This window comes from Myzus persicae, unplaced genomic scaffold (assembly GCF_001856785.1).
Source record: "Myzus persicae strain clone G006 unplaced genomic scaffold, MPER_G0061.0, whole genome shotgun sequence".
In the NCBI taxonomy this organism is placed as follows: Eukaryota; Metazoa; Arthropoda; class Insecta; order Hemiptera; family Aphididae; genus Myzus; species Myzus persicae.
The window spans coordinates 2036-19391 of record NW_019101004.1 but is presented as its reverse complement, the minus strand read 5'-3'; the positions used below and the strand labels follow the sequence as shown (position 1 = coordinate 19391).

At 28.3% G+C, this 17356-nt stretch overlaps 2 protein-coding genes across 11 annotated transcripts; one reads left to right on the top strand and one right to left on the bottom strand.

The window, feature by feature from the left end:
* Positions 1–140: 140 nt before the first annotated feature.
* Positions 141–14966, top strand: LOC111027248 (putative leucine-rich repeat-containing protein DDB_G0290503). 10 transcript variants are annotated; one of them, XM_022305539.1, is made up of 16 exons: positions 143–616; positions 878–987; positions 5914–6140; positions 6215–6628; positions 6700–6783; positions 7864–8009; positions 8094–8270; positions 9098–9319; positions 9399–9594; positions 10306–10366; positions 10438–10545; positions 10939–11019; positions 11318–11449; positions 12255–12328; positions 12454–12469; positions 14027–14144. In XM_022305539.1, the coding sequence occupies exons 2-16, from the start codon at positions 901–903 to the stop codon at positions 14033–14035; spliced, it is 2034 nt and encodes a 677-aa protein (XP_022161231.1). In that variant the 5' UTR covers positions 143–616; positions 878–900; the 3' UTR covers positions 14036–14144. The 10 variants fall into 10 exon arrangements, with proteins under 10 accessions (XP_022161236.1, XP_022161232.1, XP_022161237.1 ...); XM_022305543.1 differs by lacking the exon at positions 12454–12469 and adding an exon at positions 1625–1805 and having other exon boundaries at positions 145–616; positions 14027–14138; XM_022305540.1 differs by lacking the exon at positions 12454–12469 and having other exon boundaries at positions 142–616; positions 11290–11449; positions 14027–14966.
* Positions 14967–16148: 1182 nt separating this feature from the next.
* Positions 16149–16651, bottom strand: LOC111027249. Its single transcript, XM_022305547.1, has one exon. The coding sequence runs from the start codon at positions 16598–16600 to the stop codon at positions 16187–16189; it is 414 nt and encodes a 137-aa protein (XP_022161239.1). The 5' UTR covers positions 16601–16651; the 3' UTR covers positions 16149–16186.
* Between the last annotated feature and the right edge of the window lie 705 nt (positions 16652–17356).

Here is a 17356-nt window from a genome sequence, read left to right as displayed (position 1 = left end):
AAATATTGTTAAGCGCTGATAAGAGATAAGGACCAAGCCACACACCCCGGGGCGCAACCTGTCGTGTCGGAAAACATCGACGCCCGACGGGGCGACGCGAATACGCGATTCCGATCACGGCGTATGCGGCGGCGGCAGTAGTGTGCAGTACACTCCCTCCTCAGGCGCAATCGTTACCCCACTGCCGCTCCGGACGTCTTCATCGTCTGCAGTCGATCTGTCTGCTCCGATTTGTATTTGCTATTCATTAATATTATTTGGTGCCTTATTGGTCCCCCCCCAGTCGGTAGTCACTACTTACCGGTTTAGTACGGTAGTAGCCGTCGAGTAGACCCGTCCTACGTTTTGGGCTTGTCGGTACCCGCTTGTGCGTGTCGCCTCCCAACACTCGCCCGTCGTTATAAATACCAAAAATAGACGTGCGCGATCGATTATTATAATATGCCGTGTAGCGGACGATCCGAAATGTGTCGAATACATCGAAATTAACCTGCGTTTAGACCTTGAACGGTTGTGCGTATTGTTATTTGTTATCATCGCACAAACAATTCGATTAAACCCGTCGCAAATAATAATAAAACTACATATTTACTCGGTCGTGCCATACACATAATAGGTACTTATATTATAATATTTCGTAGTATAAAAAAAAATGTATAAATTATGCAAGAGTATTGCACTTGTCAATTTTGTGCGAGTACTGCATTCTGCGACCATGTGCAATCTACTCGGTACTCGATAACAATAATTTTATTTATATTTTAGTAAAATACGCCCGAGTTGTTTTTATAATTATTGCGAATCGCTCCTATTAATCAGTGCAGTTTGTATGTTATAACTCGATTAATGTTTTTTTATTTTTAAATTGTGTTTGTAGTTTGAGCGATTCTTTTGACATTTATGGGATGTAATTCGAGCAAAAGTACGTCTAAAGCTGTACACAAAAAAAAAATACTACCCATCATGAGCTTCCTGCCGTCCAGCAATGTAAGAGTAATAATACAATTTTTCGTCTCTTGAGGCGTTCATTAAAAACACGAACAATTAGTCTATAAGTCACAAATTTGCAATGTGTAGTTGAAAGTTTTAAAATGCACTCCATCATCCGTGCACACGAAAACTTAAAATGCATTACGTTGTGTGTGTAATGTAATAAAATTCCATATAGTGTAGGTGTAGGGATTTAAGTGTAACCTTTCTATACCTTATTCAATTTGACAATTTATAATAAATTCCAACTTGTGTTTTTTTATTTTTCAAAGTTATACAAAATTTAAAATAGATTTTATTAGGTACATAATATACTATACCTACCTATCTAGATTTTGTCATTTTCATTAAATCTTACAATTTAAAATATTATTCTATTGTTATTGAAAATTATTTCCTGTTCATTTTATTTTATCATCATTACACGTTACAACATTATATATTTTGTAATCGTTTGAGTTATTATAATTCATAACCATTGTTATAAAGCATGTTTATGTGAATACAAAACAATATACCCATTTAAGCATACTAATATAATATCAGTGGGTATGGGTTTCATTATCCTTTGTGAATGAATCATTGAAATTCTCGTATATTATTCAGTTTTATCTTTTTAACTAACATTTCACAGATTACATTTCAAGGTTTTTGTTCTGGAGACATGTGTCAACTCGATAAACAATAGAAAGTGAAGAAAACAACATAATAGTATAATAGAAGAGTTTATTCTTTTCTATAAAAAAATTTCCTTGGTGACTTTCATATTTTCAAGTGTTTATTAAAGCAATAAAGCCAAATAAGTTAAATTACAGGTACATCAACAAACCAAATAAATATTGCAACTAATCCGTTATGGCATTATCTAACATGCTAATCAGCCATAGATATATTTATGTATATGATTACTAACATTACACTGTTAAGGTTAACAATATTAAAACAAAATCGAGGAGTTGTTTATATTATCAGTTTTGTTTCCATTGGTAGTAATACATTTTCATTTTTTGTTGTTGGGGGAAAGAGAAAAATAAAAATAAATAATGATGACGCATCATCCCTTTTCCGAGATCATTTCTACCCTCCCCAGCTTGGTTAGTACTTGGTATTGATCCAATCTACTGAGCATGTCCAGTAGTTGAGTTGCATGCACATAGCACCTTACCAACCCCCCTGGCTTTCATAATAGGTATTCGATTGCAGTGGATGTATATTTTCGCGTTGTTTTTTTACATTTAATTTCTAATGTGCATGCATTATTTATTGCTAAATGCCTCATTACATTTAAATCAAAAGGTTGCATTAAATCAAAAAAAAAAAAACGTTCTAAATAAAATAAATATCACAACATTTTAATACGATATTTTGGTTGATTAATAATAAACAGAGCGTGCTGCAGTATTATATTATATAAACGTGTACATTGTTAAATCACGTGTTAAAATAAGACAAATGAATCATACGTGATAGTTTATTTAATAGTTTAAAATATAACTTATCGAACAATAAATCAATAGTTGTTGACAGCTTTAACATTGAGTTTTTCGTATATTATTGTGTTAAAATTCCCTATAAATAGCATTTCTGCCTGCAGTAGTAAACAAACATACCTATACAGTATACATATTGTTAAACTATGTTGCAAAATATTATGCACTTATCAGATTTGCATTAGACAAGACACTTCAAGAAAATATTACAAAATAACTACAAAATAATGGTAATATCATTAAATCTAAAAGAATTATTATTTTTTTAAATGTTCAATAACTTATGATTTATTAATAAGTAGTTAATTTAATACACGAAACAGTATTATACCGTGTTTGTTTTCGTTCATCCCCGCTTAGTATATAGGTAGGATTGGCGCAATTAAATCAAACGCTATAGTCCAACAAAAAAAGAAATACCGTATTATTATAATATTTAGTAATGCATTAATTAATAAATATTATATTTTATTAAACAAAATTCCAAACAAGCTTTTAAAACTGCAAACATTTAGGGGAAGTTAACATTTATAGTTACGTCAATGCGTACATTATGGTTACACTATAGTGAAATGTCGAAACTTATTTTGTCTTCTCTCTCCAATCTATGCGCAATATGACGATTTTACATTCAACTAATCTTGAGTTGTTAGCTTTAATATTTGAGTGAATTGACCTAGTGACGAATGTTAAGTTAAGAACATGACCTTTGTTTGTACGTTAGCTTTATTTGCATACAAATTGAAATATCCAAACAATGCAGACTTTCAAACATAGATAACGTTCTCAACTCTTAAGTTAATTGGTCAATTTAGGCTAATTGGTCAATTCAATAATATTAAAGCAGACAGAAAAATATTGGTTTTATTGTACCCAAATATGCTCGTGGGTAAGAGAAAACTAATGTTGATCTGACATCTTAGAATGATGCCACACCCGCCGTGGTGTCTACTTTTTACAATTTATAAACGTTTGAGGTTTGACATCACAATTTTATGTTCAGTAGTTTTAGTTTTGCGTTATAACCTTAATAGTAAAGAGAATTTACCTATTATCAAACTTTAAGAATATTATATCTTTTTCGTGATATTTTTAGGATATTTTAATTTTTAAGCGAGTTATGAGTAATAATCTAAAATATTACAATTACAGAATTCACATAACTTGTTTAAGAATTAAAATATAAAAAACCAATGTTCTTACCTTTAAGTATGACTATAGCCTATAGGTAAATTCACTATATTATTGAACCTCACCACATGAAATTGGACCTGCTGAACACAAATTTACCATGCGTTTGATTTTTTAAAAATATTATTTTCTTACTCAGATTTTAAAATAGTACGAAATCGAACAACAATTTTTTTTATAATTTTACGTTTAGACATATAGCTCCATAATACAGTGACATTTTTGAAAATATTTATAACTAATAAGAAAAAAGTTATTGACTAAGACAAATAATATATTATGGTGAGTGATGACTTGTACTGGTGTCTGTAAGACAAGCTTTAAAATAGTACCTACCTACCTATCAATACTTTTTTTCAAATTACTACTTTAAGGTACACGATGAATCGACGATTTTTTCTATCTTTATAGTTACACTTATGTATTAATCGTGATACCAAAATTCTTTTGTTTTTTAAAACAAAAAATCATTATATTACAATTCTTAATGGACTATACCTAGATATAATTTAAAGAAGGTAGAATACAACAAATAATTTTGCGCATGTTGATACAATATTAAATGATTATTGCACTCCAAATTATATTATATGGTTATTTGTAATAATATGTACATTTAAATCTATTATCTATAAATATAATCATTGGAATATTGGATGATAATTTCATTAACAGTTATTTAAATATGATGATGTTTTGACCTGTAGTACGCGTGTTGTTGGATAAGTAATTTGATATACATTTTAGTACCATACAAACAACAGATAAAAATTAAAAATGATTTCATCATTCATATTACCTCTGTTATTGTGAGTTGTGACCATTACTTTCTATGTTTTTTTCTTATCCGGTTCACGAATGTATAGGTACTAAGGTTTATAATATTACAATGAATAATAATCAATCGGAACATTGATTCCCGGTATTGGGCAATGGCCAATGAGTATTCGTCTTGTTTGGTTCGCAACGCCTATTAACTAATTTCTACGGAAATTTTGTTGAGAGAAAACAATTTTAGCGGTGTATTTATAGGCACCGTGTATTTTCGATTTCAATTTGAAAATTAGTTATATATCTGTAATTTTAATTGCGTATCTTGGTAAAAATAACGCTTTATTCTTTTAGTTTTTAAAGTATAATATTAATACACTTTGTAGATTTTGGAGTCGTTTTGAATAAATTATAATTTTATAGTATAAAATATATACTATGAATTATATTAATAACTTATGTAGTTAAGTGATATATTTATGAAAGTTTCTTCGAATATAGTGTTTGTATTATTTCTACAGGTGCATATAGGTACTAAATAAATAAGAATTTACACATTTGGTGTAGCCGTTACAGGTAATAACTTATGAGACGTATAAAATATAGATGGGTGGATCGCTAAATTGTCGCAAACCAATTCAAAATTAATTGACATTTTTAAGTATTCGAACCTCCTTGGTTTTTTTTTATGTAATAGGGAAGTTAACATCTCCCAAAATGATACACAAATGCACTACTTTTTGAGTATTTACTTATAATTATTTATTGTGCTAACGTTTAAAAATAGAATAAAGGTATGGCCTGACTAGTGGGTACCTGATAAAAAACAAATTTTCTAAAATTGTTTAGTCTTTAGAAATATACTAAACACACTGATGACTGATAACTATACATTTAAACATCTCAACAATTTTGAGTATAAACGTTACGAAATATAGGTACCAATATGTATTTATTAAATAAAATAGATAATGTTCTTCTTATTATTATTTTTAAACCATAACAATTTGTACAGAGATAAATGCTGTGCTGATGTCCTTCATCCTCTTAATTAATACTAGTTCAGTTTAAATTGCTTTTATAAAATACAGTTTAAGTAAATTGTTTCTGTGGTATAATGTAGTCAAGTTCACCTAGTTACACTTACCTTATATATACAATTGACATAGGTATACCTCTTCAAGCCTAGTTTGTAAATTACAAATATATTTAGTATGCCCTTATTAAATTATTAAAACATAATTGAGGTCATTGACAGTGTCACAGTGACTTGCTAATCTAATTCTCTCTTATGGAATAGGGAACGGGAATGGCCTCATGTTTACAATAAATCATGCCTATATTATACACATCCATGACCATATGGTGTTCCAGTGTATTGCATAATATTTCTCACACTTGTATATTGTATAATATTATATTATCATCAATGTTGTACAATTGAATTATTGCTTAATGTATTTTATTTTAGGCTAATCAATACCAAAAAAAGCAAGTACCGGCAACCAAAGGATTAGCATCCTCTTTTGGATTCAAAAAGACAACACAAACCAATAAGATCAGACCAATATCAGCTCCTATTCAATTTGTCGAAAAACCAAACAATTTTGAATCTAAAATGTTACCCAAACCAATGTCAACACCCGTGGAAAAATGTTCAAGAAGTATACCTAAAAGTAATACACCTTCTCCCAACAGGTTTGTTTCTTTACTATATTATTGAATTATTATTATATATATTATTATTATTATTGCATTTTTTTTTTATATAGGTTTGGATTTTGTAAACCAGCAACAAAACTTGTTCAACCCACAACACAAGTAACAAAAAAAGTAGAAGTGGAAAGAAGAAGTCAATCTGAACCACAAAAAAGGGAAATTCCTAAACTTTTATCAAGTGGAACAAAAATTGCTGTGTCCAGAGTTACCTCTAGTCATTTACCTAGGCCTCAAATACCAATCAGATATCAAGTATCCAAGAGTCCCGATAAAAATGCCAAAACAGCTACCAACATGAGACTAAAGAATGAAGCAATTAAACAAATGCAACAAGGAGTAACCATTCGAAAGTTAACTGACTCTGTTGAATTTACCGAAGTAATTGCTTTTAATAGACCATCAAGGCTAACAATAAATTCAAATGCTAAAGGTTCTTTAATTAGAGAACGGGCTAATAAATATTTAAGGTTAGTAGTTAATATACTTATAAAATTATTGAATTTTTTGTGTTTCATAAAGATATTTTTATGTTAAATAGACAAGTGTCAAGTTCATCTTCAAAACATTTGACATCATCTGATGATGATTCAGATGTAAGCAGTTATGAAGAAAAACACGACAAGTAAATATGTTGTAATACGTTGATTTTAAGAGGATATCAGCAAACCATTTGTTTTTCTCTTCTCTTTGCACAACATACCGAATTTGAGTTTAATAGAATCAGTTTTGTGTTATTGGCTTTAATATTTGAGTTTACTAATCACATTTTTTTTATTAAAAAAAAATATACAAAGATACTCATAGATAACAAAAAAATTGAAATATTGTATGAAATTCTACTTACACATCTTATTTTCTAACTTAAGTTTTATAATAGATAAATTTACTTAAGCATTAATCCAACAGCATGAGATTAGTTCTGCAGTACAAAAATGTGGTATATTGTGCATGGGTCAAAAAGAGAAAACAAATAGTGCACTGACTTCCTTTTTTTTCAAACTAGGTATTTTCATGGGTGGTCAAAGTGAGGTGGGAACATTCATGTCCGGTGTAGTTTGGAGGAAGGGGGGCACAAATATTTAACCCCATTTCCTGGAAGTCATAATAAATCTTAATTCACTCCCTCATTGGTCCTTAAAAACAAAGTAAAAAAGAAATAAAAATATTAAATATATTGTTAATGAATTTCAAGTTAGTTATTTGTGTTTTATTCCCCCAATTGTAATAATATCATAACAATAAGATTAGCTCAGTGTGGGCTGCAATCAAAATAAATCTTGGTCTTAATCTGATTGTGCTCGGGATTGCTGTGTAATTTGTGTTGACAAGAGGGGACTGGGAACTTGTTGACAGTTTTATACCAATATCATAATTGGACACTGTGGATGTAAGACTCGCCCATCGTTCATGTACCTTAATGAATATTCTTCACTTGGTAAAATCTGCATCCCATAGCATTTTTTTGTTTGACAATTATATCCAATTGTATGGTGACTGACAGTTTTATATTTGAATTATTTTTAAATAGTTATCTTTAGTTCAATATTTTGGATAGTTATCTTTTATTCAATATTTTGGGCGGAGCACTGGGTTAAGAAATGTATTATTTTGTGCATCTCGGTTTATAAATAATCAAACTATTAATATAAATATATATTACTAAATTACTAATTAGTAAAAAGTTTATTTTTATTTTTAATAGAGAGGAGTTTGTAAAAGAAAAGACTGAACAATTTGATAAGAAGGATACTACATGTAGTGATGAAGAATATGGACCTGGTGAAGCATTAGCAGTAGAAGAGTTCACAGAAATGAAAGATAAAATAAATGTCATTGATAATAAATTTGGTATTTGCTTAAAATTATGTACAATTAAATGAATATGGTCTCAAATTCTCTATGTTGACTCTAAATGATTTGTTTTTTTTATAGCCAATGTTGATATGTCTATATCATTACGTGATGTATTGTTAAATATTGAAGACACAACTTTTGCCACATTAGCTGCTATGTCTTCTACAATAAGAATCGAGGATGAAACATCACCAGATGATGAATGCTTAAGTCCCACTGAATCTGAATCAGCAGAATTTCCACATAGTAAAACAGGTATATTAAATTCTGGAGAAAAAAATATACATGAAAATTGTAAACAATATAAGTATAAACAAATAATTATTTTCAGTTACACGATAGATTATTTTCTATTTTAAACCGTGCATACATTAAATAATGAACCACTTATTAATATTATATGAAAGGTGTTGTCATTACAACTAATATTTCAAAACAAATATATTTTTAAAGTGGTTAAATTCTATGTTGAAGGCTTCAAGTAATATTTAAATTTTCCAACATTATGTAATTAATAATCTAATTGATTTATTGATTACATTACTATAGAAAAAAAAGTATTTTAACTTCTCAAAATGTGTGTTATGCTTTTCATTGTAAATAAGGATTAAAGTAATTAGTTGTCATGGAAAATCTAAAATCTAACAGAGAATGGGATGGGAGTACGGTCTTTTTTATTCAATTTGATATTGCAGTTACTTTGACACTAGGCACTAGAAAAAAATCAAAGAAGTCATAAATAAAAGATAATCAAATTAATTTTTCATAGCTGTGTTAAGAAAATAATATTTTGAAATCAATTTGGGAGATTTGTTTGAACCATTCACATTTTAGTTACAAAATAATTAACCTCTCCTACCTGTTGTATGGAAAATTAAAATTGTATTGTTTAAAATCATAAAAACCCTTATATATTCATCACACAATTAACTTTTATGTAAAAAAAAAACGGCTTGACAAGTAAATACTATTATATCTACACCGGATTGTGTTTAGGGTTTAGTTATAAAAAAAAAATATTTTTTACATGCATGTATTGTCTAATGCACATGCAATAAGTATAATTCTATTTACCCTTACAGAATCTACAAATAATGATAAACGTGATTCTATGTCACCAATTTTGCGTTGCAATATCTCCAAATCTGGTTCTTTTTCATCAGACACTAGAGATTTTTTTGATGATGAGATAGCTGACCAACCAGCACTTATGTTTAGTGGACCTCCATCAGAGTCTTGCAATGCAGAAGATATTGATGATGCTATATTTCGACTTGGAAACCATTCCAGTTGTAACAAAAAATGTAATTATTTATAGATTTATTTACTTTTAAGTAAAAAATGCAGCATGGTCGATTTCAAATTTTTTATACGCATTTTTAGCCAGATCCTTGAGAAGATCACTAAGTGCTGATGGGTCCTTAAGTGAGAGTCTCAACTCTGACGACCTGATGCTTGATGTGGACTATGATCAAACAGATGATAAACTGATTGATCCTGATAACGATGACCTATTGAAAACACTGGAGAGCACCAAACAAAATTCATTTAATGAATGGAAATCTTTGACATCCTCGAGGTGGGTATTGAATAATAATTACGTATTTACGTGGTTTACATGTATGTAATGTTATGTAATTGTATAACAACCGTGTACCGTGTAGAGGTGTAATAATGTATTGTAGACTAGTACAGCAGTATACACATTACACAGTACATACCTATATAGTAGATCCAAGCGTAGCACAGTACATACGAACAAATGAGTAAAAAATTTATAATATTTGGTGGGGGGGAAAAAAATATTTCATTGTTGTAAAGAATAAAGAGAGGCAATGTTAATGACCTTGGTCGTGTTCGTGTATCGTACCTATCTGCCAGTGTTCTACTACTGCCTGCATGGCTGCATCTGAGTCATTAAACCGGTTAGACTTACACCGTGTAGTCTGTTCCCGTCACTTATTTTTTCCTCAATTTTTATCAGATAGGATCAAACCTTTCTCCTTAGTTCCTTACGTGTTTTCTTCTTAGCCATTTCACTAAAACATCGAATTGAGACTATATAAAAAAGTACTCTATGCATAATCTACATTAAACGTGTTAAAATTTCGAAATGATAAAAGCATTTAACAGGTCTAAACGAGTGTTTAAAAGGTAAAATTAGTTTTAATCTGGTAAAATTAAAATTAAATGTACAGCAAAAACTGGATAATATAGAATTTAAATGGAATAATATACCTATTACTTACAAACACAAATTAAAAATATTTTTTTGTATTTAACCTTTTAGAAACAGTAGTAGTTCCCTCAAAGACGATGTAGTTCCAGTCAAAGATGAAACGGATTCCAAAGTAAGTAGGAAATTTAATTTTATTTCTGGGGCGGTATTGACAATTTTGAGTAATTTTGAAGTGGTTATTAGGGCAGCAATGGGGATGTGTTAATGAGCTTCGATCGGTTTCGAGAGGTAACGGACGACATAGCGAGTATCAAGAACATGCTATTCGAGTTAAACCGTGCTCTAATAGAGGTAATTTAAATAATATTTTTAATTATTTACAAGTATTTAATCTTTAATAATTATTATTGATTACATAAAATAACGATTGACCAATACATAACAAATTTTAATAAATAAGATACCCACCTATTTGGTCTAAATAAAAACAATTTTAAAAATAGATTTTAAAAATAGATTACTTTTATTTAAAATAAATAATAAAAACATCACTGACCATTCCAGAATCCAAGGCCTATTTTAAGATCTTTATTTATAACTATTTCAATTTGTCAAGGTTGAATGACAATTAATATTATTTAATCTCATGTCCTTTAACTGAATTATTTAAGGATCATCATTCGACATTCACTATATTATTTTTTATCCCATATCTTATAGAAGGTGATTTGTGTGTAATTCTAGGACAAGCAAGATATAACCTACCCAGAAGACCAGGAAGTTCATTGCTGTTACGAGAATCAAATCTTGGATTTGAAACAACAGGTTAGTTAAATTATTTTTCATTAAACATATTAGATAAGTACATGTCTCCATTTATTTTCAAACTAACTAGTCACTGTTTTAAACTTTAATTAATAAATTCAAAATGTGTCTTGTTTTTCATTTTAAAACACCTCATTAAATAGAAAATACCTAGATAGAAGCATGATTTGCATGATTATTTTAATGCTAAGCAATTTAAATATGAGGGAAATATGTATTTATAAATATCCCACTGCGTTTCGGAGACAAGTATGCATTTTCCTTGATCAGGAGCTGAGTTGCGGATCGTCCGTTTCAGATAGCTTATATGGCACAACAAATGGAACAGAAGGACCGTACTATTCAAATGCTCAACGAACAGATAGCCCAACGACCACGGCCATCAATAACAACAACAGAAACCCGAAATGCTGCCACTCAAACAGACAGAGTATGTAAATATAAAAATGATTATACAGAGTGATTTACCATAGTGCTCACCATTTTTTTTTCAACAATGCAGTCATTCAAAATTTGATTTTTAGAATTTTCAAATTTACTAGAAGTAATATATTACATATTTTCACATTATTTTTATTATTTTTACTTCTTAGAGAGGTCATGTGTGCCCTGTATTTTTTAAAATGAGGAAGGTGGTTTAATTGTGTAAATTATTGAATTTTGCTGAAAATTATATGACATATGAGAATCAAAATTTGAACTATTGTAGTTTTTTAAGTTATCTAACTTTTTTTACTAAGGATAGGATAATTTATTGGTTATTGATAATGGTTTTTAAAGATACCCGGGTTATGGCGGATAGACAATTTTAGTAATTTATATCAATCCAATGTTTTTAATTTTTAAAAACGCTCCAAGTTTAATAAATATTAAATCTATTTTAAATTTTTGTAAAACCATTTTATGAACTATTATCCTTAGTACATAGTTATACACATTTTAATAACTGAGAAACTACTCGTTTAACTTTGGAATGAGGTATTGTTATGTCAACATTTCCAACAAAATTATCTACTAGATAATTAACAGTAAAAAAGAAAAGTTCTCATTTGAAAAGCAGAAGTTTGTATTGCCACAAGACACTCTAAAATTGCATAAAACATCAAGAATTTGATGTTATGGTCTTTAAGTATATTTATTATTGATGGAAAAATAAGGATGATCAATGATGAGCATACTTAGTGAATCGTTCTGAATGTTACATATATATAGTAATTTAATTTTTTTTATTTAAGTGTCGGTCGACCACAGCTCCAACATTATGCACATTCGATAGAGAAGGACAGTCAAATGGTCGGCCTGTAATAAGGTAACTAATTTTACTATTAGTTTATATACCTATAATAATTTATTGTATTAAAAATATGATTATTTACACATGGAATATATGTTATTTGTTTATGCAAACAATGACTCGATTTCTGTCAACAACAGCTTCGCGTTGGGAAAGGTAGATAAACTAGACATGGTGTTTTGTTTATTCGCAATGTGTGCATTCGATTATTTCTGCTTGTCTATAATAATGCTTTGACCATCTGGCACTCACTCTTACATGAGCATGAAGGTAGTTTAAGTGTAGGTTTTTAATAATATTAATGAATTTAGGATTTGTATAAAATGTCAATGAAATAAAATATAAATTATGAATGACTTAAATATTTTATTATATGTGACAACATACCATCATTTTCTACCTTTCTTAATTTAATATTTTAAACTTATGCTTCATTTACTTTATTAATGTTGTAGGTCCTTTTTTTTCATATAAACATTAATATGTAGTTAACATATAAATCACTTATGCATGTAAGTATCTATTTTTTTAAACTACCTAACCGTTATGTATTTCCCGCATTGCATGGTAATAAACTATTCCTCATTTTTTAAAGACAAGATACATTTTGAATTTAAATAATGGTTAATTGTACTAGTGCACAATATTTAAGTGATGTAATCATTTACAAAACCATTTTTTATGTGATTGTTGTTAATGATATAATTAATAAGATATTAATTAAAATCTCGCGGTAATATTGTCAGACACATATGATAAAAATTATTAACTATAATAATGGCTTAGGGTATTGCCATACAAATTGTGTATAAATTAACATAATATAAAATAACAATAGTAATGAGAGACAAAGAAATTCAACAATTTAGTAACCTCAGTATTCTTTTCACAATACATTTGTTTAGTTATTATAATACAATAAATGTTAAAACTTAAAATTTTATACATCTCGATAAAAAAAGTTCAAATTAATGTAGTATAGGCCAAGTCATTAAAACGTAAGTGTAAAACTACACATTTTAAATTTAATTTTTTTTACTTTATTCTTCCCAAAAATTAATTCAAAATAAGTAGGTATACTAAAAATTGTCTAGATAAAAAATATATAATTTGTATGATAAATGTTCTTATTAATATGTGGAAATCATTTTAACACAAAAATAAGTAAGAATTTATATTTGGTAATTGCTAATTTTTTTAAATAAGAAAAAAATCATTGAAATTATATAAATATTTGTAGCTCTTTGATGGAGGAAAGTTTTTATACTTTTCTTTGATTTAAAGTAAATTGTAAATGTACAATTTAAATAATCATTATATATTAGAAAAAAACCTCTTACTGTGCAAAACTATTGAAAATGTAATTTTTGAAAGAAAAAAATGTAATATTTAATAAATTGCTTAAAGTACAATCTACTTCCAGTTTGCTACTAGAAACAATGAAAGTATAAGGTTGATAATATCACTTCACACAAAATAAATGATTATAGGCATAACAAAATGTATAGTCACTGTAGTATTTATCATCTGTGGTAATTACTGTAAAACTTAATTTAAATAATTTTTACTCAAAAATTTGTATCAAACAACGTTATTATAATCTAAAATAATACTATAAGTAACCTACTGATTGTTTCATTAATATTTCTATAAAAAATAATTCCAATATTTACCGCATATTATTAAAAACACAATGATGTTATATATTTTTAGGTGCAGTGACATGACAGAGAGATCAAAGTCTGTGTCGGGCAATCGCATACGTATCGGCATGCTAAAGCACAAATTTCTAATGGACGCAGGACGTACGTTGCCGAACGTTTGATTCCTTCCTTACGTTCTCTTCGACCAGTATTAACAAAAACATTCCATGTTTAATGTTCCATTAATAGTTAAATTTAAAACAACAATTTAAATTACCATTTATTTTTTACAATTAATAAGTTTGTCCACGTGTAATATACAAGTTTTGTTTCCAAATGTACAATTTATGTTCTTTATATATATATATATAATTTATTTTTTTTTTTGTGTAACTTAAATGTGGGTTTTTTTTTGCTTGAAATAAGTAATCTTTTTTCCACTTTACCAAAATCAAACTAGTCAATCTTTGTTTTGTTTATATGAATTATATTATATTTTGTTTTTGTTACATTCAATAACATTTTTCTAGAATAAAATTATTATGATTTAAACATAAAGGACCTACCTTTCCTAAAATAATAATAATTTTATATTTAAAATGTTTTCATTAAATACATTAAACTTCCAACAATAGTTATATTATTAAAAAGAAAATAAATGAATATTTAGTTTATTGTACCTACCTATGTATTATAAATATAGGTTAAAATGTTTAATATACTCTTTTAATTACTGTACTTAGTGATTATACGATATAAATACTTTATTTATTAACCTTAATTGAAAATTGTTATTTTTTCCTCTGAAACATTTATTCCAGGACTTAATTGTTACTGTTTGTATTTTTTTTTTCTTTTGATCCTTCTTGCTCTTCAGCTAGGTAGTCGTTTTGTATTTTAAGGGCTGTGCAAGTTTTGTGATCGATTCGGTTAGCTTTATTTTATAACAATGTAAAAATACATATATACATATTACATTTATTAATAAATCAATATTAACTTTATTATTATACCAATATCTCTCTGCAATCAATACCTTGTTAAATTAAATGTTATGTTTACTGTATTTTCAGCTCTTAATTATTTTTAGAATTTGAAAAATAATTTAATAATTATTGATACTTAGAATACAAAATTTGGTTTTTGTTCTGACCAATATAATATAATATTATGTTCGTAAAATATTCAGAAAATTTTAAAACAAGCGTTGATGTTTGTATTAATAATTTATGTAAGTAAGAAAATGTAGGTGGCACCTAATGCACTGAACATTTAAAAGTATCATGCTGTGGAATTTGATAATATGCCTGTTTTGTAACAATCAAAAAAATAAATAAACCAGAATAACTGCAAAAATTAAGTTACATTATAAATTTGCAATTTATTCAATGCAGGGTAGGTTTGAATCTAGCTAGATGGGTTCATTCATCTTCAATTCATTAGTTCAAATATTTCTGAATTACACATTTTTATTTTGCGGATAGTTTTATACTTTTATGTAGGTAAAGGTTATAATATAGACAGAAGATTTAAATGTTGTGAGTGGTAATGTACTATGTCCGTTCCACTAGCAACATTTTCATAAGAGATTCAAGGGTATCCAAAATTATACTGTCAATCATCAATTTGCACACAAAGTTGGACATCTGAAACCTGAAAATCTATTGCTGTTGTTAAATTATCTATGTCCTATATTATGAACCCAAGTTCTGGATAGTAAGAATACACCCAGTATACTCTTAAACCTATAAAGTAGTATAAAATATAAATAATAATAGTTAATAGCTTTATTGTGACCTATAGGCACTATAGTAACTACTAAGTACTATTTTTTTTTTTTTTTTTTATTTTATGAAAATATACAACTATACAATTAAGCACAACAAGTAATAGTGATGAAGAGGATTACATAACATGAAATGGCAGGATCTAGGACATTTTGGCGTGGCCGTTTTGGCATAGCCGTTTTGGCATGAAGCCATTTTGACGAGAAGCTGTTTTGGCGTAAATGTCTCAGGTTATTTATAGTATAAAATAAAAATAAATAAAATAAAATTATTTGTTATCATTTATTCGATTTAAAAAAATTCAGTTGATTAAAAAATTTTAAAAAAAATTTAAAAAAATACAAAAAACTTACTAAAAAAACATTATTATTGTAAAGAAATATTATGTGCTACACCTCTTAAATATGTTAAAATGTCTCGTGTATCTGCTTCTTGAACTATTTTTAATAGACGTTTGTCTGTGTCAATGTATTTTTTGAGCTTTTTAGAGGGACTCCTTCCTGATTCCAATTGAAATAAATATGTATCTCTTCCGCAGCTTGAATCTTTTTTAAGCACGTTATAAATGACCATATTGTAGGATGAACCGTTCCCATTTCAACATTTATTCTACGGTTGGCAGCCTCTGCATGATTATTTGTTCTGTGTTTACCATTTAAAACTCGTTCGTATAAATTCCAAATTGATGGTGGAAATCTAGCAGGTCTCCGTCCACGTCCATTTCGATTTAATCTTCCGATATAATTATCTTCAAACCATTCAAGCAAGGGCTGAAGTTCTTCTGGTAAATATGCATCTAATGCGTCGATTGCCATGTCAATATTGTTGATGCAAACAAATGCAATTGAAATTATCATTTTAACATGAATAGAAAAATCTGCATCGTTATTATATTTTGATATAAGATGCAATTCGCCAATTTTTTTTTTGAAATTTTTTGTGAGATGAAAAAAACAACCATAAATAATAATATTTGGGTAATGTTTTTTCACTGCATTTATAACAGCTAATTCAAAGTCTAATGAAATTGATGTAGGATTTAACCCAGGACATAGATTTATTAACATTTGAAAAAGTTTTTCATACGTTTTTGTATATTTATCAGGCAGTAATGNTAAAAAGTGGGGGTGAAATTTTAAAAGTCCCATCTCCAAACCATGTCTTAGAGTTTCGTAGAATATCCAAATATCGACGTCTTCCAAAAATTAAAATTCTTTCTGCCCCAGGTCCACTATCAGCTAATAAAAATTGTTCTTCATGCCCTTCAGAAGGTGAATACATTTTATACACTTCAGGTATTTCTAAAGTTATAAGATCCTTCGGTGCTTCAGGTACAGCTTGTATATTGTTTCGTTTTCTTCGAACTTGTTTTTTTAATGCATAATTAGATTGAATTGCTCCCTAAAAAAATTATAAAATAATAATTAATAGGGACCAATTATTAGGGCAAAATTATTTTTATTTTTTTATTGATCTTTACAAAAAACATCGGCTGCTCGGGCCATTAGTTAAATAATTGTTTTTTATCTACATACATGTTACAGATTTCAAGTGATCGAAAAGAGTGAGCATATAGGTTACCGCTCTGCTGTACCTGTACGGTAGCTAGGTTT